The sequence below is a fragment of the Rhinopithecus roxellana genome, chromosome 8, assembly GCF_007565055.1.
Source record: "Rhinopithecus roxellana isolate Shanxi Qingling chromosome 8, ASM756505v1, whole genome shotgun sequence".
Taxonomy (NCBI): Eukaryota; Metazoa; Chordata; class Mammalia; order Primates; family Cercopithecidae; genus Rhinopithecus; species Rhinopithecus roxellana.
In genome coordinates, this window is record NC_044556.1 from 126,113,490 (window position 1) to 126,139,246 (window position 25,757).

Genomic DNA, 25,757 nt, shown 5'->3' on the forward strand with positions numbered 1-25,757 from the left:
TCCAAGAAGTCAATTCTCTACACATCTCTTACAATTGTCAAAAGTTCCAAAAAACATGTAATGATCATTTAGCCCAATTCTCCCACTTTCAGATAAGGAAGCATGTAAGAAAAAGAACAAAGAGAAACGTATTTAGAAAAAAAGAAAGAAATATACATATTTAGAATTTTACTCTCTACTCTCAGTACTCTTTACAATACAGCAAGTTTTTGTTACACTTGTCCCATCTGGTTCAGTCAAGTGTCTCAAGAGGGAGTGTATCTACCATGTGACACGAAATATGCTTCAAATTTTTATAGAACATTGGTCTTTACTTTCCTATCCTTCTCTGCAACTAAATTTTGTTGTATTCTAAAAGAAAAAATTATCCTTATTATGGGAATGGAAGCAACTGCCTGATCAGAGCCTAATATAATTATATACGTGAATTGCGTATTAAACTCTTGTTATTCCAATTCCATGCTTTAGTATCCTTCTGTTACATGGTAAGTTAGATGTCTTTCCAACTGGGAGAAAACACACTGGTCAGAACTATGTAAATAACTAATGTAACTGATTTTTATACATTTCACTATAAATGAGTAATTTGGTCCTTACAGGTTTAGTTAGCATGAGTTAATCTTCCCAAGTACAGTTCACTCTACAATAGTTTCTCAAGAGTAGAACAACTGCCATTTTGATGGCAAACTTTTTTTTTTTTTTTTTTTTTTGCATAAGACTTTCCAAGCAGAATGGCATAGGCAAGTCATTTAGAAATATAGAATTGTTGGCTGCACAATCCTAGCACTGTGGGAAGCCAAGGCAGGCAGATTGGGTAAGCTCAGGAGTTCAAGACCAGCCTGGGCAACATGGCAAAATCCCAGCTCTACAAAAAATACAAAACTAGCCCGGTGTAGGGACATGTACCTGTGGTCCTAGCTACTTGGGAAGCTGAACCCAGGAAGGTCAAGGCTGCAGTGAGCTGTGATCGTGCCACTGCAGTCCAGTCTGGATGAAAGAGCAAGACTCTCTCTCTCTCTCTCTCTTAATTAAAAAAAAAAAATATATATATATATATATATACACACACACACACACACATATAATAGAGAGTGTGCTCAGTAAATAAAAACAATTAAAAATTGATTTCTAGAAGATTCCTTCTAGAAAGTTGATACAAGGGAATGGGAGTAATGGAACTAGGGACTGCTGCTACTTGCTATAAATCTTGTTAATAACATTATGACATTGTAAATTAGACTGTATTTATTACCTAGATTTTTTTTTTTTTCTTGAGACAGAGTCTTGCTCTGTTTCCCAGGCTGGAGTACAGTGGCACCATCTCAGCTCACTGCAGCCTCCGTCCCCCTGGTTGAAGCAATTCTCCTGCCTCGGCCTCCCAAGTAGCTGGGATTACAGTTTTGCAACACCACGTCTGGCTAATTTTTGTATTTTTAGTAGAAACTGGGTTTCACCATGCTGGCCAGGCTGGTCTTGAACTCCTGACCTCAAGTGACCTGCCTTCCCTGGCCTCCCAAAGTGCTGTGATTATGGCATGAGCCACTGTGCCTAGCTTAAAATTCTAACCAAAAAAACCCTAGATAACTTTATGTGTTTTTCCCCTACTTGGGTTCAGATTCCCCATTTATAAAATGTGCAGATAACGTTTCACAAACAGCAGTCATCATCCCATACTTTACATAGGATATTACTATTTAGGTAATAATTTTTCTCTAGAAGACTACAGTATTTTCCTTAAATCTACTGTCAACAGAAAACTTCTAAAGGATATTCACTTCTGCTTGTATAAATAGACAACAGACTTCAAATAAGGGTACAGACATACCTGAGAATGCAGGAAGTTCTTAAAAAGTGTATGTGGACACAGAGCGTTTTAGGAAATTCATTCCCTAATTTTCCACCATCTGCCTTTTCTTCTTCTAAAACATGTCTGCTCACGAGACATCACTCCAGTTCTCAATTCTAGCCTCTTTCATCAAATTTTCTATTCTCACTTTGTACAGAGGGTTGTAAGGAAGGGATAGCAGCAAGGCAGGCAGGCTTGTCACTTATCTTTTACCCACCCAGAAGTTTACCTCGATACATGCCCCTGGGCTATAAAATTCTGTGGAATAACAAAATAAGGCAATAAAAAATACTGCAGTCTGGAAAAGTGAATGACTCTAAAGACTAGATAACAAATCCTTTTATAAGTCAGGTAGTTCCCAAGTCTTTGTACTGAAAGAAATGAATACTAGTGATTTTTGTACATTGATTTTTGTATCCTGAGACTTTGCTGAACTTGTTTATCAGCTTAAAAAGCTTTTCAGCTGAGACTATGGGATTTTCTAGATAGAGAACCATGTCATCTGCAAACAGAGATAGTTCAACTTACTCTCCTCCCATTTGGATTCCCTTTCTCTCTATGCTTGACTGCTCCGGCCAAGACTTCCATTACTATGTTGAATAAACAGGAGTAGTAAAAGAGGACATCCTTGTCTTGTGTTGGTTTTCAAGGGCAATGCTTCCAGCCTTTGCCCATTTAATGATGTTGGCTGTGGGTTTGTCATAGATGGCCCTTACTATTTTGAGGTATGTTCCTTCAACACATAGTTTACTGAGAGTTTTTAATACGAAGGGGGGATGAATTTTATTGAAAGCTTTTTCTGCATCTATTGAGATAATCATGTAGTTTTTGTCTTTAGTTCCATTTATGTGATAGATCACATTTATTGATTTGCATATGTTGAACCAGCCCTGCATCCCAAAGATAAAGCCTACTTTATCATGCTGGATAAGCTTTTTGGTGTACTGCTGGATTCAATTTGCCAGTATTTTGTTGAGGAATTTTGCATGGATGTGAATCAATAATACTGGTCTTAAGTTTCCTTTTTTTGTTGTGTCTCTGCCAGGTTTTGGTATCAAGATGATGCTGGCCTCATAGAACACTTAGCGAGGAGTGCCTCTTCCTCAATTTTTTGGAACAGTTTCAGTAGGAATGGTACCAGCTTTTCTTTGTATATCTGGTAGGGCTATTTATTACTGATTTAATGTTGGAGCTCTTCACTGGTCTGTTCAGGGATTCCATTTCTTCCTGGCTCAGTCCTGAAAGGGTGTATGTGACCAGGATATTCAAAGGAATATAAATCCTTCTATTATAAAGATATATGCACATGTATGTTCACTGCAGCACTATTTACAACAGCAAAGACATGGAATCAACCTAAATGTTCATTAATGGTAGATTAGATAAAGAAAATATGGTGCATATACACGACAGAATGCTACGCAGCCATAAAAAAGGAGATCACATCCTCTGCAGGAACATAAATGGAACTAGAAACCATTATCCTTAGCAAACTAACACAGGATGAAAACCAAATACCATGTGTTCTCACTTACAAGTGAGAACTAAACGATGAGGACACATGGACACATAGAAGGGAACAATACACACTGGGGCCTACCAGCGGGTGGAAGGGCGGGAAGAGGAAAAGGATCAGGAAAAATAACTAATGGATATTAGTCTTAATAGCTGGGTGACAAAATAATCTGTACAACGAACCCCCATGACACAAGTTTACCTATATATGACAAACCTGCACATGTACTCCTGAACTTAAAAGTTAAATACAAAAAGACTGAAAGGATATAAAACTAGAAGACGACAGTATTGAAAGGAAAATAGAAAAATCCATAATCATATTAGTAAATTAATCCACTTTCTTCTGTATTAGCTGGGATTTTATTTTTAAACAATTTTAATAGAAAATTTTAAATAGAAAGATATTAGACATAAAGAACATAAATCCTTGAAACAATTTCAGAACACACATGCTTCAAAGCATAAGAGGAATATTTACAAAAAGTGACAACAGTTCATATAATGAGTGACTTAAATGTGGAAGCACTGGCATCACAGAGACAGCACTTTCACAATACAAAACATTTCAGTTAAAAAAAAATAGTGTTTAATCCTCTTCAGATTAAAATGTAAAAGGTTACTTCCACAGTAGCAAAAAAGGGGATAAACCAAAAATGCATACTATTCTTTAAAGCCAATGACTGAAACTAACTCAAGCAGCAATTAAGCCCCAACTAAGCTAAATTCCTGAATAAAACCAAAGAGGTCAGTCTCTCATCCTTCTCCTAAAAATAAATAAATAAATAAATAATTTTATAAATAAATTAATTAAAATTTAAAAATTGAATGAAATTAAGAGCAAAGTAGGCATAACAGAGGAAAGGAATAACAAACTCAAATACACTTCAATACAAATTATTTAAATTCACAGAAAAAAAGGAAAATAAGAACAGAGCATCAGAAGTCTGTAAGATAACATGAAACATTATAACAACATATGACTAGAAACCTACAGAAAAAGAAGTAGAGCAAAAGGCTGAATAAGTAATGGCTCACCATGTTCAAAAATCAAATCCTAGGCATTGAATTTGTATGCTGCCAACAAACAAAATAAAAAAAGGAACAGACCTTCTTGTTCCATGAAACCCAAGAAAGATAACTATAAAAATAATAAAATGTAGGAATAACATAGTCAAATTGCTGACAACTAGCGTCAAAAAGAATGTCTTAAAAGCGGTTAGAAAAATGATATACTAGCTTTAGGAGAAGGATGGTAAAAATGACTACTGATTTCATCAGAAACAAAAGAACAGTGAAAATATCTTTAAAGTGTTTTAAAAAGAAAACCCAAAGTTTCTATATAGGGCAAAACAATCTGCTTTACAAGAAATAGTAAAAAAAGTTACACAAGTAAAAGGGAAATCATCCGGATGGATGCGAGAAAAAATGAAGAGCATCTGAAAAGGTAAATATTTGGGTAAATAAAAAAAAGAGACGGGTGGGTTTTTGTTCTTATTTATTTACTTATTTATTTTGGTATCCCATCTTCAAAAGCCAAAATAACAATGTTTAAAAAAAGGGGGAAAAAAAGTTTGGTGGGATTTATAGCATGGTTTGAACCAAAAAAAGCAGAAGTTTAGTAAACTGAGTTATTGTAAAGTTTCACATTTTTCTTAAAGTGGAATACCATATATTCAAGATTGCCTATAAACATACTGTCCTTGAAGTAGCATACCATAAACTGTGTGGGAGAAAAGGCCTTTTGTGGTATTTAGAGAAAACACTAAAACTACAATAAAAAGAAGTACGTGAAAAACAGAGAAGATAAAATGGAATGATGAAAACCCAATGATGTCTAAAGAAGGCGAGAAAGGAGGAAGAGGTGATAAAGAACAGGAGGGAGAAATGGAAAACAAATACCATGGTGTAGACTCAAACCCAACCATATCAATAATTAATATAATTATTATATTATATACTTATATATAATATAAGTAAATATAAGTAAAATTTAAATAGACTTGAGCACTTCAATTCAATGCACTTATTAGACTGTGTTTTTAAAAACAACAGAAAAAAACACCTACCTACTGTTAGAGACACACACTTTATAAGGACAATGACAGAATTAAAGTACAAGCATGAAGAAGACTATACTATGGAAACATTAGCTATAAGTAAGGTGCTGTGGCTATATCAGTACCAGACAAAGCAGACTTCAGAACAAGAAATATTTCCAACAATAAACATATCCATTTCATAATAATAATAAAGGAGATGATTCATCCAGAAGACATAAAAAATTCCAAGCATGTATGAACTGCACCTAATAACAGGGCTTCAAAATACATGAAGCAAAAATTACCGAAAAAGAAAACAAAAATAGACAATTAAAATTATAAATGTAACACATTTGTCAGCAACTAACAGAGCAAGGAGGAAAAACAATTGTAATAATATTAACTGGCTGGGTGTGGTGACTCACACCTGTAATTTCCGCACTTCTGGAGGCCAATGCAGGCAGATCACCCAAGGCCAGGAGTTCGAGACCAGCCTGGTCAACATGGTGAGACCCCCCCCCCCCCATCTCTACCAAAAATATAAAAATAAGCTGAGGCGGGTGGTGCATACCAGTAATTCCAGCTACTTGGGAGGTTGAGGCAGGAGAATCACTTGAACCTGGGAGGCAGAGGTTGCAGCGGAGATCATGCCACTGCACTCTAGCCTGGGTGGCAGAGAGACTCCATCTCAAAAAAATAACAACAATAATAGTAATATCAACCAACTCTACATAATCATATTTATAAAGCACTACAATGAATAAAAACAGTTTTCAAATGCAAGTGGAATATTTACAAAATAGATTATGCTGAGCTACAGTGAAAATCACTATCAATTTCAAAGGACTAAACATGCAAATTGAGCTTCCCTTTCGGGCAAAAATGGAGTAAAAGGGACTAGATTTACAATCCTGCCTTAAACAACAAAACACCAGTCCAACTATATGAAACAATGCTTTCCAGACAAAGGACCAGAAAGATTACATGTTCCCAGCAGCCAGAGTAGAAAAACCAAGAAATATACATGCATCAGGTACTCAAAAAGGTTGTCTCAGTAGTGAGGCAAAACTAGCAGAGACAAAAAACTGCTCTGGTCCTACCTATCATACCTTAAGAACCAGCTTCAAGAGATTCAAACTGTTTCCAAGTAACTTAACTACATGTCAGGACAAAGTTCAGGAATATATAAAGGATTACAAAAGTATTCAGCGCTGAACAAGGCAAAACTTATAATTTCTGGCATCTAAGAAACAAGCATGCAAAGAAGCCGAAAAATATATCCTACAATAAGGGGAAAAGTCAATCTACACGGAAAAAAATTGAAGACAGCAATAGAAACTATCCAAAATGAACTCGAAAGATGAAAAAGATCAAATAAAATGAACAAAACCTTCATCAGTGACCTAAAGAACAACTTCAACTACCCTAAGAGATATGTAATTGGAATTCCCAAAGTGGAAGGGGGACATAAAAATATCTGAATAATGGCCAAAAATTTTCTAAATCTGAAGCAAACTATAAATCTACAGATCTAAAAAATTCAAAGAACCCAATAACAAAAAGACACAAAGGGAGGGGGAGTAAAACCCTATTGCAAGGCACATCATAATCAAAATGCGTATACCCATAAAAAGAATATCTTAAACTGGGAGAAACATATTTCATTAAGAAGACAAAAGATAAGAATGACAGCAGACTTTTCATCTGAAACAATGCTAGAAGACAGTGGAGCAACATTTCTTTAAAAGTCAACATGGAATTTTATACTCATATGGAATACCTTTCAAACACAAAATAAAGACTTTGTCAGACATATAAAAGAAGTAATTTGCTTCCAGCAGTCCTGCACTAAAGAAATGGTAAATGATGTCCTTGAGGCTAAAGGAAAATAACAGATAGAAACTGATCTACTCGAAAGAATATAGTACACCAGAAATGGTAAATAAATGGGTAATATAAGACTTGTTAGAAATCTCCATAATTTAACCACAATTAATAACAATGTGTTGTGGAATATATAACATATTTAGAAGTAAAACATATGACATAAAATACCACAACGGCCAGCAGAGAGAAAATGAAAGTATACTGTTTTTAAGGTTCTTTTTTTTTTTTTTTCCTTGGAGACCCCAGGCTGGAATGCAGTGGCACAATCTTGGCTCACTGCAACCTCTGCCTCCTGGGTTCAAGCAATCCTCCTCAGCCTCCCAAGTAGCTGGGACTACAGGCGCACACCACCACACCTGGCTAAAATTTTGTATTTTTAGTAGAGACAGGGTTTCACCATGTTGCCCAGGCTGGTCTCAAACTCCTGAGCTCAGGCAATCCGCCCACCTTGGTCTCCCAAAGTGCTACGATTACAGGCGTAAGCCACTGCGCCCAGCCTGAGGTTCTTGTAATAGAGATGAAGTAGTATAATATTACTTTAATGTAGAATGTGGTAGCAATTGTATTAAAAACTCTAAAACAACCACTAAAAAGACAAAAAGTTGTAAGTAATGAATCAACAAAGCATCTAAAATGGAATCACCTAAAATCATGTAAATTATGTTTTCCAACTATAATGCAATTCAACTAGAATTCAATTACCAAAATATATACTTGGCAAAGTATTAATATCCAAAATACAAGCGCACACACACATACAAATCAGTAAGAAAAAAGACAAATGATCCATCAGGAAAATGGACACAGAATATGAATAGGTAATTCATCAAACAGAAAACAAGGGTGGCCAAATGAAGAAATTCTCAATTGTACTAGTTATTACAGAAATGTATTTTTAAAACACACATACAAACACAGAAACAGCATTCGATAATTACCAGACTGGCAGTAACTAAAAAACAGAAAATACTACGTGTTTATATGGCATAAACCCACAGAAGAGCAATCTGTCAATACCAAACATTTAGTAAGGTTAAAATGTGTGCACATTGCCTAACGCGAGCACAAGGAGAAAGGTATACTAAATGTAGTGCTGACAAACTAAGAATTGAGAAGAATCCAAATGCCCATCAATAGAATAATAGATATATTTCTCTTTTTTTTTGAGACGGAGTTTCGCTCTTGTAACTCAGGCTGGAGTGCAATGGTGTCATCTCGGCTCACCGCAACCTCCACCTCCTGGGTTCAAGCGATTCTCCTGCTTCACCTTCCTGAGCAGCTGGGACTACAGGCATGTGCCACCACCCCGGTTAATTTTGTATTTTTTTTTTTTTTGGAGACGAGTCTCACTCTGTCGCCCAGGCTGGAGTGCAGTGGTGCGCACTGCAAGCTCCGCCTCCCGGGTTCACGCCATTCTCCTGCCTCAGCCTCCCGAGTAGCTGGGACTACAGGTGCCTGCCACCACTCCTGGCTAATTTTTTGTATTTTTTAGTAGAGACAGGGTTTCACCATGTTAGCCAGGATGGTCTCTATCTCCTGACCTCGTGATCTGCCCACCTCGGCCTCCCAAAGTGTTGGGATTACAGGCATGAGCCACCGCACCCGGCTCTAATAATAGATATATCTCTGAGACAGATTACTGTAAAGAAGTTAAAATAAATAAACCAAATCTACATTTATCAATATGAACCTCAAAAAGTAAACGAATAGGTATATTTCAAAAGGATAACTACAGTATGAAACCCTACATATAAACCTCTAATTTATACAAACAATACTTTATATGGTTTAGATACTAACATACATAAGAAACGCATACACATGCTTGAGAAGGATCATTGCCACTTCATATGGTGGTTACACTAGGAGAAGGGAATGAGATGAGAGGGGTTTAAGTACGAAAATAATTAATTCTTAAGTCAGATCTGAGACATATGCCAAAATCTTCATTTATTAAAACTAAGAAGGAGTATTTTAGAGTTCCATATTATTTTCTGTACTTTTCTGTATGCTGGAAAGATTCAGGTTAAATAATAATGAAAAGTAAAACAGAAAGCAATAATGTAAAAAAATATATATATGACAGGAACTTTGTTTCTGACGTGGCTCTCTCTTCAGAAAATAATAGGAAAGAATCTGTAATTTAATAAGACAACTGTGTTTCTTCAATTCCAAGCCAAAAAGGAAACAAAGACTAATGCTGGCATATTAGAAGGTAGGAAGGTTACCAGTTCTCACTTTCACTATGTAATTATCTGCTTTTGGTATGGTAGCCCACACACATCTTTCTTTTCTTTTTTTTTTTTTAACTTTAAGTTCTGGGACATAAGTGCAGAATGTGTAGGTTTGTTACCTAGGCAATACCATTCAGGACATAGGAATGGGCAAAGACTTCATGACTGAAACATCAAAAGCAATTGCGACAAAAGCCAAAATTGGCATATGGGATCTAATTAAACTAAAGAGTTTCTGCACAGCAAAATAAACTATCATCAGAGTGAACAGGCAAGCTACAGAACGGGGAAAAATTTTTGCCATCTACCCATCTGACAAAGGTCTAGTATCCACAATCTACAAGGAACTTAAAACAAATTTACAGGAGAAAAAATAAACCACCCCATCAAAAAGTGGGCAAAGGATATGAACAGACACTTCTCAAAAGACATTTATGTGGCCAAAAAACATATGACAAAAAAGCTCAACATCACTGATCATTAGATAAATGCAAATCAAAACCACAATGAGATACCATCTCACATCAGTCAGAATGGCAATTATTAAAAAGCCAAGAAACAATAGATGCTGACGAGGCTGTGGAGAAACAGGAACACCCACATACATCTTTAAGTGTGCCTGTTACGAAGTGGTCCAGAGAGCCTCTCTCTTACCACCTCCGTTGAGGGTGGAGGGGTTAAAAATTATAGTTTTCTCCTAAAGTAGAAAAGGAAGAATCATTAGCTTAGTTATATAGGAAGGAATCAGGGATTCCAACTGCTTCTTAAACAGATTCTCAACCAATCATTCTGTTTTCAGCCTTTACTGTATCAGATACCTGATGGTCCCAATCCCAGGGCCTCTGCTCCACAATATAAATAGGGTCAGTTCTTAGCTTTCTCCCTATTGCTGGTGTAGCATTCAGTTTCCTCAGATCTACTAATATATTATCTTTTGTCCATCTGTTTCATAGCTTAGTAAACATTCCTGAACATATATCTTCTCTCATTCTTATTTTTATTTTTTGCCTCTTTAAAATCCCTAATTTACTGTCATTTTCATCGTTTCAAAAGGGAGCAAGGTAACTGCATATGTTCAATCTTTCATATAAAGTCATTTTAGGGCTGGGAGCAGTGGCTCATGCCTATAATCCCAGCACCTTGGGAGGCTCAGGTGGGAGGACTGCTTGAAGCCAGGAGTTTGAGACTACTGTAGGCAATATACTGAGACCTGTATCTACAAAAAAATAAAAATAAAAATAAAAATATACTAGTCGGGTGATTTAAAAATTAAAAAAAAATAGTGGCGTGAGTAGGAGGCTGAGGCAGGAGGATCACCTGAGCCCAGGAGGTAGAGGATGCAGTGAGCTATGACTATACCACTGTACTCCAGACTGGGTGGGTGACAGAGAGAAACTTTGTCCCTTAAAAAAAAAAAAGTCTTTTCTATTACTTATCACCATGTGAAAACACGTGCTTTACTGATTTAGTTCACAAACACACGCACACAGCAGAACTTTAGCTTGTCCACAGCCCTTAACACAACCCCTGGCACATAGTAGATGCTAATAGAAAACTATGGTTAAAACCGTAAGAGAAATTCCCATGAACCCCACCTCCCAAACAGATACAACATGGGAGACAACTCATCTTGGCTGGCTCAACCTGACACACCTTTCTCCTACTAGCAGATCCCCACCACAGTGAGTGGGATCCAGATCCAAGCTAAGTTAATCATAATCTAGCCACAGAAATTTTTTAACTGCAGTTGGAAACAAAAGCTCCTTTTTTTCTTTTATCAAAAAACATGCATATAAACCAAGAGTGCAAATGACATTATTATCCACCATGTGATAAAGAAGTCTATGAGAAAAGAAAATCAGAGCTGTCTCAATCAAACAGGCACAAGGGACACAAAAGAAAGAATCTCAACAACATTCAAATCCCTAATCTCATGTACTTGTAGCCTTCCAGAGAAGCCATGGTTCTAATCTTCTCAAAGTTTGGTTGTTCAACTATTCCTTTTTGTGTGTATGTGTTATTCACTCCCTTACTGTGTCAATAAATACTTCCTTTATGTTTAGCCTCAGGGTAGTATTTGCTTATGCTAAGGTGTGTGCTGCTTATATCACACTCAATTCCCAACACTTGCAATTTCACATTTTACATCTTTAACATTTACATAAAATAAATGGAATTTTACATTACATTAAATAAGATATATTTAGTAGAGATCTCTTTAAATGCTCTTAGTTATGCCATACACTACTATTGCTACCAATGGACACCTGCTGAAAGAATTTTATGTAGATAAAAATAATCTCTATTTCTCCTTCAACTCCCGAATGCACTGAATACATATGAAGAGGGGATGATATGGCAAGAAAGATACTCATTAGAAGACAAATGACCAGCAAAACTATTTAGCAGAAGTGACACTTTGTAGCTGTTTCTAGCTGAGTAAAAATGAGTGGATTAGTGAAGCTAGCCTATCATTTTTTAGATCTTTTTCATTGCAATAAAGTTCATCATTTAAAACATTTTAAACATCATTTAAGTTTAGCTACCACTTACTGCTTCCAGTTGTTTCTTCTTCTGCACTAGTAACTCCAACATAAGATTGACATTGGCCAAATCAAGGTTATCTTGGTCAGTTCCCAACAAATCTTGAAATATCTGCCACCTGTGGCCATTCTAAAAATGAAGAAAGAAGAAACAACAACTTCCTAAGAAGACTGTTTTAGAGACTAAAACAAATGTTTACTTGCTACTTCCTAATATGCTCAACACACAGATACCAAAAATACACTGCAATGTTCCAAACTACTCCTTCCTAGCTAGTGGCTCCCTACTGTCTTCTAGTTATAACTTAAACACTATTTCTTCTCCCTTAAATGAATTAAGATAACAAATATAAAAGGTGCATTCGAGAATATTCTAAAGCTGTAATTTACCTTCAAAATAACTGAATTTAATTACTTGTCAAGCCATATTTTCAATTTTGCATGTAGTAAGGTATTAAGCTCATTTGCCTTGGTAATTTGGGACTAAGCCTTTAAAATTGAGAATCTTTCAAAGGTTTGTTTTTGTTTTTGTTTGAATATAGACAGAATCTCACTATGTTGCCCAAGCTAGTCTCAAATTCTTGGGCTTAAGTGATCCTTCAGCCTTGGCCTCCCAAAGTGTTAGGATTACAGGTATAAGCCCAGCCTCGACAGTTTTTTTGAAAATATCTAACCATTGTTTCACCATGCAATATAATCCTTCAAATGTCAAGTATTAAAAGACATGTTTCCATATAATCCCACCAGATCTTTCAAAATAGGAGCACTCTAGTAAAGTATTACAGACAATGCAGTTAAGAAAGTTATTTGACTAGAACAATCCTAAACAATCTCCTTTAAGAAAAATCAATAATATATTAAACTTTAACGTCTAACTAATATTAAACCAATAAAAACAACAAAATGAAATGTATTAAAAATAGTAATAAGAGTTGAAACATACGGTGCTACTCACTGAGTGGTCCAATTTGAACCTCTTTTCCTCAAATCTTTGCTTTTGTTTAAGAATGAGTTCATTCACTGAAAACAGAAACAAAATAAAAAGCACAAATAATTTGTATTTTTGTTAAATGTATCGTGTAATTCTTCAGTTTAGATAGATTCTATTTTACCTATACATAGCCTCCAAATTAAAAACATGCTAAACAGAAAGTGTTAGCTTTTTATTTTATTTCAAATTAGAAAACAGTTTTGCTGCAGCTGCTACTACTATAACTACTATTACTATAGGAGAATTCTTCAGAATATGAATTTTCCCTTACAAATTTCTCAATGATGACGTTACTGGCACCTGCCGAGAGAGAAATCCTCATTCACCATGTGAGACCATCACATGCCCCATATGGTAACAAGGCATGAGTAACTGAGTATCTACTATGAGTTAAGCACTAAAGACTTGCATTTGTTCTTTTTCTTTGTAATTTTTCTAAAAATACCATGGAAGACACTTTTAGTTACCTATCCAAAAACCATCCTACTCTTTCTCTTGATAATAACATGACCTTTTTTCCAAGTATCAGACTGCCATATAACTTTCAGAGAAGTTAGATCTCACCCCAACCCCATGTATTACTTTGACTAACCTAAGGCAATCTAGTCATTCATGCCCTTGCCAGTGGTTGACGTGGGGTTAAGTATGTAACCCAATTTTGACCAAAGAGAGATGTGCTATCTTTCAGAAAGAAAAGGATAGGAGAAAAAACCATGCCTTCATAAGGGGTATCTGAAACTGCTTAGAGCCATCTTGCAATCTCAAGAATAGCCAGCCAAAAGACTAAGGTGTATGCTGGCAATGGAAGAACAGAACAACAGAAAGAACCTGATAATACCACTGAACCACTGATAACTAGCTCTAGAAACTCTTTTCCTGTGAATCGATACATTTTCCATAATATTTAACCACTTTAAATGGGATTTTTCGATTTTTCCACAACCAACAAATATAAACTGACACAAAAAACTGATTTTTTTTTAAAAGGGAAACTAGTACTAGGTTAGGTAGGCACTTTATAGACAATATCTTACAGATTATCCTCCCCAATTAGAGATGAATATTAGCACAGAGAGCATAAGGAACTTATGCATGGTGACATATACAATGAGGCAGTGCTGAGAATACAGACCCAACTGTCTGATACTTCCCCCTATACCACAATGCAAGTATAAATATTTTTGAAAACACCAAACAGATAGCAAGTTCATAAGGATCCAAGCTTCAAAGATATAACACAAGGCCTCAAGCAATTCAGACAAGCAAGACAGATTCATATGATACAGTACTTATAACATAATGTGATAATCAGTACTATCGTTAAAATAGATTTACAAAGTATACAGAGATCAATCAAAATGTTAACAAGCACACTTCATACAGAAGGCAACATTAGAAATGGGCCATAATAGGCACACAGAGACTCATTAAGCAAAAATAGGAGTGAAGAAAAATTCAGGTGAGAGAGCGGGTGTGTGTGGGGGGGTGTGTGTGTATGTATGTGTAAGAGATACGATTTAAAATCAATATAGGAGTGAAGAAAAATTCAGGTGAGAAAGTGTGTGTGTGTCTGTGTGTGTGTGTGTGTGTGTGTGTGTGCAGGAGATACAATGATTTAAAATCAATATAGTAATCCCAGAACTTTGGGAGGTCAAGACGGGTGGATCACCCGAGGTCAAGAGTTCAAGACCAGCCTGGTCAACATGGCGAAATCCTGCCTCTACTAAAAATAGAAAAATGAGCCCGACATGGTGGCACGCGCCTGTAGTCTCAGTTACTGGGGAGGCTGAGGGAGGAGAATCACTTGAACCTGGGAGGTAGTGAGCCGAGATCGTGTCATTGCACCCCACTGAGCCTGGGAGACAGAGCCAGACTCCGTCTCTAAATAAACAAACAAACAAACAAACAAGTAAAATCAACATAGCTAAAACAAGGGTCAGAGTGATCTTGTGAATGATTCACAGGGATTAAGAACTAAACCTGGAAATGTAGGCAGATCAGAGTCAGATTGTGAAGGGCCTGAACTACAGGTACCTTACACAAGGAAAGTTATTATAATCCAGATAAAGTAGAGAGCATGAAATAATTCAGTGAGAATAAAGAGTTACGAGTAAGTCAATAGGCCAGTGTCCCAGTTATGAATTTAATTTAACCATTTGAAGAAAAATAGTGACTGTTAAATACTTTATATGAATATGCCACATTGAATTTTACCAAGAAATCTTATATACCATTATATTTGATTCTCAATAATAATACTGTAAGATCAAACTTTTTTTTTCAAAAGCAACCCTATTAACTAAAGATCAAGCCTGTATTTATTTAATTTACTTATTTATTTATTGAGACAGGGTGTGACTCTGTCACAGAGTATGACTCTGTCACCCAGGATGGAGTGCAGTGGCGTGATCTTGGCTCACTGCAACCTCCACCTCCCAGGCTCAAACCATCCTCCCATCTCAGCCTTCCCAGTAGCTAGGACTATAGGTGCACACCACTCCACCCAGCAAATTTTTGAATATTTTATAGAGACAGGGTTTCGTCATGTTGGCCAGGCTGATCTTGAACTCTTGGCCTCGAGTGATCCGTCTGCCTTGGACTCCCAAGTGCTGGATTACAGGCATGAGACACTATGCCCAGCCAAAGTAGAGCAAGCCTGTAAAGGCCACAAAATTAAACTGCAAAATAAAGTTACAGCAAATGATGGCAAAAATAAAATGTAAACAAACAATGTATTAACTGGCTTGCCATATCATATAAAGACATTTAAATTCTATATTTACCAAACTAAGTTTTTACTACTGTATTAGATTTTTCATGGAGCTACTTGAAAAAATGGTTACTTTTTTCTTCTTTAAAAACGATATCCTAAGCTGGGCATAGTGGCTCATGCCTGTAATTCCATTACTTAGGGAGGCTGAGGCAGGCAGACAGCTTGAGTCAGGAGCTGGAGACCATTCTGGGTAACACAGCAAAACCGCGCCTCTATAAAAAATGCAAAGATTTGCCAGGTGTAGTGGTACGTGCCTGTAGTCCCACCTACTCAGGAGGCCTAGGTGGTAGGACTGCTTGAGCCCAGGAGTTCGAGGCTGCAGTGAGCCATGATCACTCCACTGTACTCCAGCCTGAGTGAGAAAGAGATGCTGTCTCAAAAACATAAAAATTTTAAAAAAACTATATCCTACAACAAACAATGGTTACCCATGGAAAATAAACGAAGTGATTTTATTTAGTACACTCAGCTTAAGTGTTTCTTCGTCAAGGATTATTTTATTATTTTTCTACTTCAAAAATTTAACAGAAAAAAAATCTCTTAAAATGCGAGGTATATACACTGGACTTAACATTCAAATGTCAATATATAAAATATATGAAAGTCATTAGAGTCACACATTTAGTGGGAAAACCCTTTCAAACCTATGTCACAACTTACAAACAAGAATAGCAAAATGGTGAATTCCATTCCATAACTTTGAAAACTTATTTTAAAAGCAATGCTTACCTATTAGCAAAAGACAGCAGCTAGCATCTTATTTATACTATAAAGCATTTTATGATCAATGTCTGTCTTGTCCACCATTGTGGTCCCTGACGCATAGCTGGCACCTGGTATTTACTGAATGAATGAATGAATGAATGAATGAATGAATGAATATCTTGATGACATGCTCCTGGATTTTAAGTGTGACATGTCACGTTTAGCTAACACTTTCATATTCCCAATTAAAATAAGCATTAATTTGAAACCATCATCAATTCTTAGAATTGATACCTAAACCTAAGGATGTTATACATTTGTTAATTACACTTCTACAGAGCCTTACAACATCCACAGTACTAAGAACATACATTTCTTAGTACTAAGGAAAACACATTTTAATGCTAAACACTCCATTCAAGTAACTGTCTTTTTAGAAGCAGAACAGCACAGTAAAAGCACAGATGCTTGAGCCCAATTGCCTAAGACCAAATTCTAATTCCACCACTTTGGCTGTGTAACTTGACACAAGTTACTCAACCTGTCTATGCCTTCGTTTCCTCACCTAAGGAATGAAGATGATAAAATCAGTACCTATCTCACAAGCCTGCCATAAGGAATGAGTTCATGTACATACAGCATTTAAAATAGTGACTGACAGTAGTAAGGACTTTTATATGCATCAGCCATTTTTTTTTTAAACAAGGATTCTATACTTTGCATGCATACTGTATTTTTTGTTAGTAGGTAAGAGGATTATTCATTAGAGGTAAGAAAATTAAATTTACAATTTTTTTTTTTTTTTTTGGGAAACAGTGTCTCACCCTGTCACCCAGGCTGGAGTACAATGGTGCAATCTCGGCTCACTGCAACCTCCACCTCCCGGGTTCAAGCAATTCTCCTGCCTCAGCCTCCCAAATAGCTGGGATTACAGGTGTGCACAACCACGCTCGGCTAATTTTTTGTATCTTTAGTGAACACAAGGTTTCACCATGTTGACCAGGCTGGTCTCGAACTCCTGACCTCGTGATCTGCCCACGTCAGCCTCCCAAAGTGCTGGGATTACAGGCGTGAGCCACGGCCCCCAGCCTACAAATTTTACATAGAGAGAGAAAGGTAGAGAAAAAGACAGCTGGGTGAGTGGGGGGAGTACAGGGTAAAGGAAAGGAGGGAGGGAGGGAGGGAGAGGAAAACAAGCAAGCAAGCAGGCAAGTAAGGGAGCTTAGAAGCAAGCTTTGGCAGGAGTGGAGGAGTACACCTGCAGAGTATATATGGAGTGGTAATGGGGAGGGGTGGTAATGGAGGGTCGGACTTCCAGCCCTTACCTGAATCAGCCTTTCAGGATCAGGAGAGGGAAAGAGAGCATTCAAGACCAAGGGAGGCAGAGAGGAACAGAGAGAGTATGCACACTGCAGGGAAGTAAGGGAGAAACAGAAGAGAATGAGAGAAAATACTGTGGAAGGTAGAGAAAGACGCAGGGAAGGGAAGTCAGGAGGAAGAGGGACTACAGTGTAGTGCTTACAGCAGGAAATAAAGAAAATCATATTATCTATCTCAATGAAAATGTTAATGACTCTAATGACCAAGAAACCAAATCCATCTTGAGTTACTTGGTTTCCAACTCTTTCTTTTCATCAAAATTGAAGAAAATGCCTGACTTGTTAACAGGGCATTTACAATTTTTTGTGTGACAATATATCATTAAGTGGTTCTTTAGCACAAAATTCAAAAGGAAGGCAAAGAAATGAGTCATGTTGCTGTAAAAACGCCTTCAAATCCCATCAACTTAATTAATATAAATAAGGTTTCTCAAGACTCACACATTTAAAAATAAAAATTACACAAAGGAAATGGAAACTTTGCCCTAGTAATATTCATCAACGCCACTTAAACTACTTGGGGAGAAGGACACCACACACCTTGGTAAATATGGTACGTTCACTATAGAATTTTATGTCTCAGGCTTTATAACATTATGTGTAATATTTATTTCTTTGATCAACTGTATACTACTACTAATTAAATAACATAGGAAACATATTTAAGACTTCTTAACACTTAAAAGGAAATTAAGTTCAAGAGAAACTTTTAAGTATGTAATTTCTGTATACAAAGCGTACCTTGGAGAAATTGCAGGTTCGGTTCTAGGCCCCACAATAAAGCAAGTCACATGAATTTGGTTTCCCAATACACATAAAACTTCTGTTTACACTATACTGTAGTTTTAACTATTATGTCTTTTAAAAAAGCATTAATATGCACATTTATCAAAATGTTTTATTGCTAAAAAATGCTAATGATCATCTCAGCCTTTGGCAAGTCATAATCCTTTTTGCTGGTAGAAAGTCTTGCCTCCATGTTGACGGCTGCTGACTGATCAGGGTGGTAGTCACTGAAGACCAAGCTGGCTATGGCAATTTCTTAAAAGAACACAACGACGAAGATTGCTGCATCAATTGATTCTTCCTTTCACAAAAAAATTTTTCCATAGCCTGCAATGTTATATGATAGCATCTTTCCTACAGCAGAATTTCTTTCAAAGTTAGTCAACCTCTAAAGCCCTCTTGCTGCTTTATCAACTAAGTTTATGTAATATTCTAAAGTCTTTGATGTCATTTCAACAATGTTCACAGCATCTTCACTAGGAGTAGATTCCATCTCAAGAAACCACTTTCTTTGTTCATCCATAAGAAACAATTCCTCATCTATTTAAAGTTTTATGATGATAGTACAGCAAAATTCAGTAACATATTCAGGCTCAACTTCTAATTCTAACTCTCTGGCTACTTCCTCTACAGGTGCAGTTACTCCCTCTACTGAAGTCCTGAACCCTTCAAAGTCATCCATGATGACTGGACTCAACTTCCATCAAACTCCTTTTAATGTTGATATTTTGACCTCCTCCCATGAAACGCGAGTGTTCTTAATGGCATCTAGAATGGTGAATCCTTTCCAAAAGGCTTTCCATTTACTTTGCCCAGATCTCATAGGACTCTCTATCACTATGGCAGTTATTATGAAATGTGTTTCTTCAATAAGACCTGAAAGTCAAAATGACTCCTTGCTCTATGGGCTGCAGAATGGATATTGTGTTAGCAGTATGAAAACAACCTTACTCTCTTTTGTACATCTCTATCAGTGCTCTGGGGTGACCAGGTGCACTGTCAGTGAACAGTAATATTTGGAAAGGAATCTTTTTTTCTAAGCAGTAGGTCTCAACAGTGGTCTTACGATATTCAGTAAATCATGCTGAAAAGAGATATGCTGTCTTCAGGCTTTGCTGTTCTATTTGTAGAGCACAGACACCATAGATTCAGCATAATTCTTAAGGGCTCTAGGATTTTCAAAATGGTCAATGAGCATTGGCACTTAAAGTCACCAGCTGCATCAACCCCTATCAAGAGAGTCAGCCTGTCACGGGAAGTTTTGAAGGCAGGCACTGACTTCCCTCTCCAGCAATAAAAGTCCTAGATGGCATCTTCTTCCAAAAGAAGGCTGTTGTATCTACACTGAAAATCTGTCATTTACTATAGCCACCTTCGACAATGATTTTTACCTAGATCTTCTGGATAACTTGCTACAGCTTCTACATCAGCACTTGCTGCTTCACCTTATATTTCTATGTTATGGAGATGGCTGTTTTCCTTAAATCTCTTGAACCTCCATTAGCTTCAAACTTTTCTTCTGCAGCTCCTCACCTCTCTCAGCCTTCACAGAACTTAGGAGAGTTAGGGTCTTGTTCTGAATAAGACTTTGGCTTAAGGGAATGTTGTGGCTGGTATCTATCCAGACTACTAAAATTTTCTCCATATCAGCAATAAGTGATTTCGCCTTCTTATCATTCATGTGTTCACTGGAGTAGCACTTTTAATTTCCTTCAAGAACTTTTCCTTTGCATTCACACCTTGGCTGGAAGATCTCAGTGACATTTTTCTGAGCACCCAGAGATATGAAGTGAGCACATGGTGTTGGAAAAGTGGCATCAAGAGACTTAATGCAAGGTTGTCACAAACTTTCAATTTGTTAAAAAAAAAAAAATGCAACTTCTAAAAAGTGCAATAAAGCAAAGTGCAATAAAAGTATGCCTGTACACCCAATTTTGTTACAGAAAAGCATTACAGGCAGATCGGTTAGAATTTCAAGCATGGAAACAGAATATAAGGATAAAACTATGTGTGTGATATGAAATTTAAGTAGAAGTTCACAAAAAAAGGTAATGAATGACATTTCTGGTACTGAATAAAAAAGCTTACTTATATCTTTTTAAATCAATATTAAGTAACAAATCACTATGACATTTAGATTCCACCGGTTACATTTTAAAAAGTGATAAAACAGTTCTGAAGTAATCATATTTATAATACTCTAGAAATTACATTCTTTTTTAAAACTTTAATTATTTTTGAGACAGGATCTCTGCTTTGTTGCCCAGGCTGGAATGGAGTGGTACAATCATAGCTCACTGCAGCTTCAAAATCCTCAGGCTCACATGATCCTCTCACCTCAGCCTCCCAAGAAGCTAGGACAACAGTTGCGTACCAACACGCCTGGCTAATTTTTTTATAGAGACAAGGTCTCGCTATAATGCCCACGCTGGTCTCAAACTCATGGGCTCGAGTGATCCTCCTGCCTCAGACTTCCAAAGTGTTAGGATTACAGGTTTGAGCCACTGCACCTGGCCATAATATTCTTCACGATCACTTAAAGTTATGAAGAAAAAATTTTAATGCAAACTTAAAAATATGCAAGGATCATCACTTTTCAAAATTCTCATATGAGTTATACAAGCAAAAAGTTTTAAAGAGTACTGCTATAGAAATTGTGTGGACAAGCCCTCTACCTATGACTAGGCATTAGAAGTGTAAGGTCTTAACCTATCAATTAAGTAGGTGCAAGGATGCCAAGAACATCTCAGAATCATATAACATATGCTCAATTACTTTACCAGGCTAACAGGAAATCTGAAATCATTTTAAAAGGCTCTAGGTCTTCTTAACCCAACTAAGAACTGCAGGCATTATGCAAATTGCATATGCCATCTTAAGCTGAAGCAATGAAAACAACTTAGAAGACATCTTTTAGTATAGAAAAAAAGTGATATTCCACTTTCAGGAACACATGGATCAACATATCTCAATGACATTACTCTGAGCCAACAGGAGATAGTCTCTACAAACCTAGTGTAAGACCTCAGGATTTGGCTATCACTGAACAAAGGACAAGGCTAGAAGAGGCAATCAGCAGAAAAATACAAATAGATGTATCAGGATGAAAAGTTATTTCCATAGTTGACAATATAATCACACTGAAAGCTGCACTAGAGATCACTGTCAAGATAATTTCTAGCTTAAAAAATCAGTAATTGGGCCGGGGCGGTGGTTCACGTCTGTAATCCCAGCACTTCTGGAGGCCGAGGTGGGTAATCACGAGGTCAGGAGTTTGAGAACAGTCTAGTTCAATATAGTGAGACCCCGTCTCTACTAAAAATACAAAAAATTAGCAAGCTGTGCTAGTGTGCACCTGTAATCCCAGTTACTCGGGAGACTGAGGCAGGAGTATCGCCTGAGCCCAGCAGGCAGAGGTTGCAGTGACCCAAGATCACGCCATTGCATTCCAGCCCGGGTGACAGTGCAAGACTTCATCTCAAAAAAACAAACAAAAAAAAAACAGTAATTGGCCAGGCACAATGGCTCACACCTGTAATCCCAACACTTTGGGAAGCTAAGGCAGGAGGATCATTGGAGCCCAGGAGTTTAAGTTTGAGACCAGCCTGGAAAACACAGTGAGACCTTATCTCTACAAAAACAAACAAACAAAAATAGCCAGGTATAGTGGTGCATGCCTGTAGTCCCAGCTACTTGGGAGGCTGACGTGGGAAGATCACTTGAACCAGGGAGATCAAGGCTACAGTGAGCCATGATCGCATCACTGCATTCCAGCGGGTGACAGAGTAAGATGCTGTCTCAAAAAAAAAAAAAAAAAAAAAATCAGTAAATGTGACTTCACTGTTTATTAGATACATACATTTGAGAATATATAAGTCCAGGTGTGATGACTCACACCTGTAGTCCCAGCACTTTGGGAGGCTAAGGCGGGAGGATCACTTGAAGCCAGGAGTTCGAGAACAGCCTAGCCAACATGGTGAAACCCCGTCTCTACTAAAAACACAAAAATTAGCCGGGTGTAGTGGCGCATGCCTGTGATTCCAGCAACCAGAGAGACTGAGGCAGGAGAATCGCCTGAACCTGGGAGACGGACGCTGCAGTGAGCCGAGATCGCACCACTGTACTCCAGCCTAGGCAACAGAGTGAGACTTTCTGTATCATTAAAAAAAAAAAAAAAAAAAAAAGAGAATATATATAATGTAGGGGATCACTTTCCAGCTTAAGCAGTAGTGTATTTTTATATTCCTTCCATACTAATATATAACTCTCTCTCACTATTTAGAAATTCACAAAACAGAATCTCAAACTTGTGAACTAAGGAACGTTGCCTGAAAAATTTAGTAAATACCAAAATCTTCAGAACACCAGATTCCTTTCTTATTTAACCACTCCAAAAGAATAAGTAGTTTTCCAAAGTTATGACTACAGACAAATCATAGTGATCTTTAGTGATCCTAAGACAGCATCAATCCAAAATTGCAAGTTCAGGGGCAAAGGATTTTGCACTACAGGATGTGGTTTCCCTATTATCTAAACGAGGCCATCAAGTCTAGTCCTCAAGGTACCATGCGACTCAGTATTTCTCTTTGTTCTTTCCCCAAGTTTTTTCTCCAAGTCTGCCATAAAACTTTAGCCACTTAGAAAAATTTGTCATTCTGGCAGAAAATCTTCAATTCCTTTAGCACCCCTTTCTGCTATGTAATCCTCCAGTGATTTTCCTTCATAAAAAAAAAAAAATTACAGTGAAGAGTAACACAGAAAAAACTATCATAGCTAAGGCACTTTTAGAGCAGAGATAAAAAGTAAAACCATAGCTGAATACGTATCAATTTATAATTTATTATAAACCACAATTTGAGGTAAAAATCAAACTGCCACCAAAGTACCAGCAGGTCAGAATCCAATACAAAAGTACTCAACCACACCCTAACGCTGAGCATATTCGTCTTTAAAATGAAGAACTGACCTTTTTCATATATAAACCCAATAGTGCCCTACTTCATGCCTACCAATACCTGAAAATTAATCTTTAGCTTATTATTCATTCCCAAAACACTCAGACTAAAGGTTGCCTACAATATCCTAAGATAGTTAACAGGCAGAGTTTTTCTGATATTCACAATTGGCTCTGACTAGTTATTATTTCTGATCATTTATCATTTATACTTAAGGATTCCCTATTCATGTCTCTATTCTCTACTTCCTACCACTCCTCTCTCAAAAGTTCTATTCCATGTATCCCTTCCCAAGTTCTTAATTTTTAATTGCCTCCCTAGTTCAGATTCTTTTCACCCATTCACAGATTCTTTTCACCTATTCACTCCCAACTCAGCAAGCATCACATCCAAGTTTTTCCATCCCCTTTCCCTCAATATTCAACAAACCTGGGTTCCTGAGACCCATGGACTTTTTTCTCACTTCTGCCCCAAAAGCAGAAACGGTAGGGATGTATAACACTTACAGGGAGACCAAAAGGTGTTCAAAACTGCTCCCATTTTTGTTAAGCCTCACATCCAGTCTGTCATCTACATCAGCAGTCCCCATCCTTTTTGGCACCAGGGACTGGTTTCATGGAAAACAATTTTTCTAGACTGAAGGAAGGTGAGAGGGATGGTTTCAGGATGAAACTGTTCCACCTCAGATCATCAGGCATCAGATTCTCATAAGGAGCGCACAACCTATATCCCTTGCATGTGCAATTCACAATCAGGTTCATACTCCTCTGAGAATCTAATGCCCCCCACCGATATGACAGGAGACAGAGCACAGGCAGTAGTGCTCGCTCACCTGCCAGCCCCTCACCTCCTACTGTGCAGCCCAGTTCCTAACAGGCCACAGACTGGTACCAGTCCATGGCCCAGGGGTCCCTGATCTACAGAATAATCTAAAAGTTTTATCAATTTTTAAATAAAACTTAAAAATAATAAAATACTAATAATGTATAGAGTCTATGTCACAACCCAAGAAGAAGAAAGCACTGTGGTATACAGTAGAGAGACTTGCTTACCACTAAAGTAGGTTTTCTAAGTAAATTAGTGCTAGTACACAATTTTGGGGATCGAAATATGTTTAAAATAAAAATCATTCCAAAGACTCACCCAAGAAATTAGGATACAGATGATCAATATTGTCCACAACATAGTTACACTTGGGACATCTATTATTGTCCTCCAAACTCTGATGAATACACTTGTAGCTATTAGTAGGGGGGAAAAAAAAGGCTTAATTAAATCAATGAAATATTAATAAACTGGTCACAAAATAATGACTATTAGTCTTCTATTCCTCATTTTCAACTTAAGTAATCTAACAAATTTATTTTTGTTTATATTTTTACATTATCAACAGGATATACAGGGCACTTACTGGGTGAACAGTACACAAAAGTTATTTCAAACTAAACTCAAATATCAAGGCTACTGTACCCAAATTTAAAAAGCTGTACTCACTAAATTTTAAGTTTATGCAATTTAGATAGTTCATAACACCACCACAAAAGCAAATGCCTACAGCTCAGTTAAGCAAACAGACTATTCATATCACTGGCATGCTAATATCCTTAATACTCAGCGTTCACTCAAATAAAAAAGACAAACAGAAAACTCAACCAAAGACAAAAATCAGTCAGTAAGCATGAGAAAACCACCATCTTCACTAGTCACAAAAAGCTGATTTAAAATTATATACTAGATTTTACCAATCAGGATGGAAAAATAAAATACTGCCAGTAAGGCACAATGGCTCACATCTGTAATCCCAACACTTTAGGAGGCAGAGGCAGGAAGATCACTTGAGGCCAAGAGTTCAAGACCAGCCTGGGCAACACAGCAAGACTCCATTACTAGAGAAAATGAAAAAATTAGCCAGGTGTGATGGCATGTGCCATCACTTGGGAGGCTGAGGCAGGAGGATCACCTGAGCCCAGGAGTTCAGGGCTACAGCGAGCCATGATTATGCCAGTGCACTCCAGCCTGAGTGACAGAATGAGACCCTGCCTGAAAAAAAGAGAAAAAAAGACAAAAGCAAATACTGTCATAGTTAAAGAATATATGTGGA

General features: G+C 37.1%; 1 protein-coding gene across 9 annotated transcripts in view; it reads right to left on the reverse strand.

The window, feature by feature from the left end:
- COP1 (COP1 E3 ubiquitin ligase) overlaps nt 1–25,757 on the reverse strand; it is a 259,903-nt gene that overhangs the window by 202,702 nt on the left and 31,444 nt on the right. For 4 of the 9 annotated variants that reach the window (XM_010367393.2, XM_010367391.2, XM_030936257.1 and 1 more), the window contains exons 3-5: nt 24,800–24,897; nt 13,023–13,087; nt 12,078–12,197 (exon numbers count right to left, since the gene is read on the reverse strand). In XM_010367393.2, the coding sequence (XP_010365695.1) occupies nt 12,078–12,197; nt 13,023–13,087; nt 24,800–24,897 (283 nt within the window). Of the gene's footprint in view, nt 1–12,077; nt 12,198–13,010; nt 13,088–24,799; nt 24,898–25,757 lie in introns of all 9 variants that reach the window. The other 5 variants (XM_010367392.2, XM_010367390.2, XM_030936256.1 and 2 more) reach the window with 2 other exon arrangements.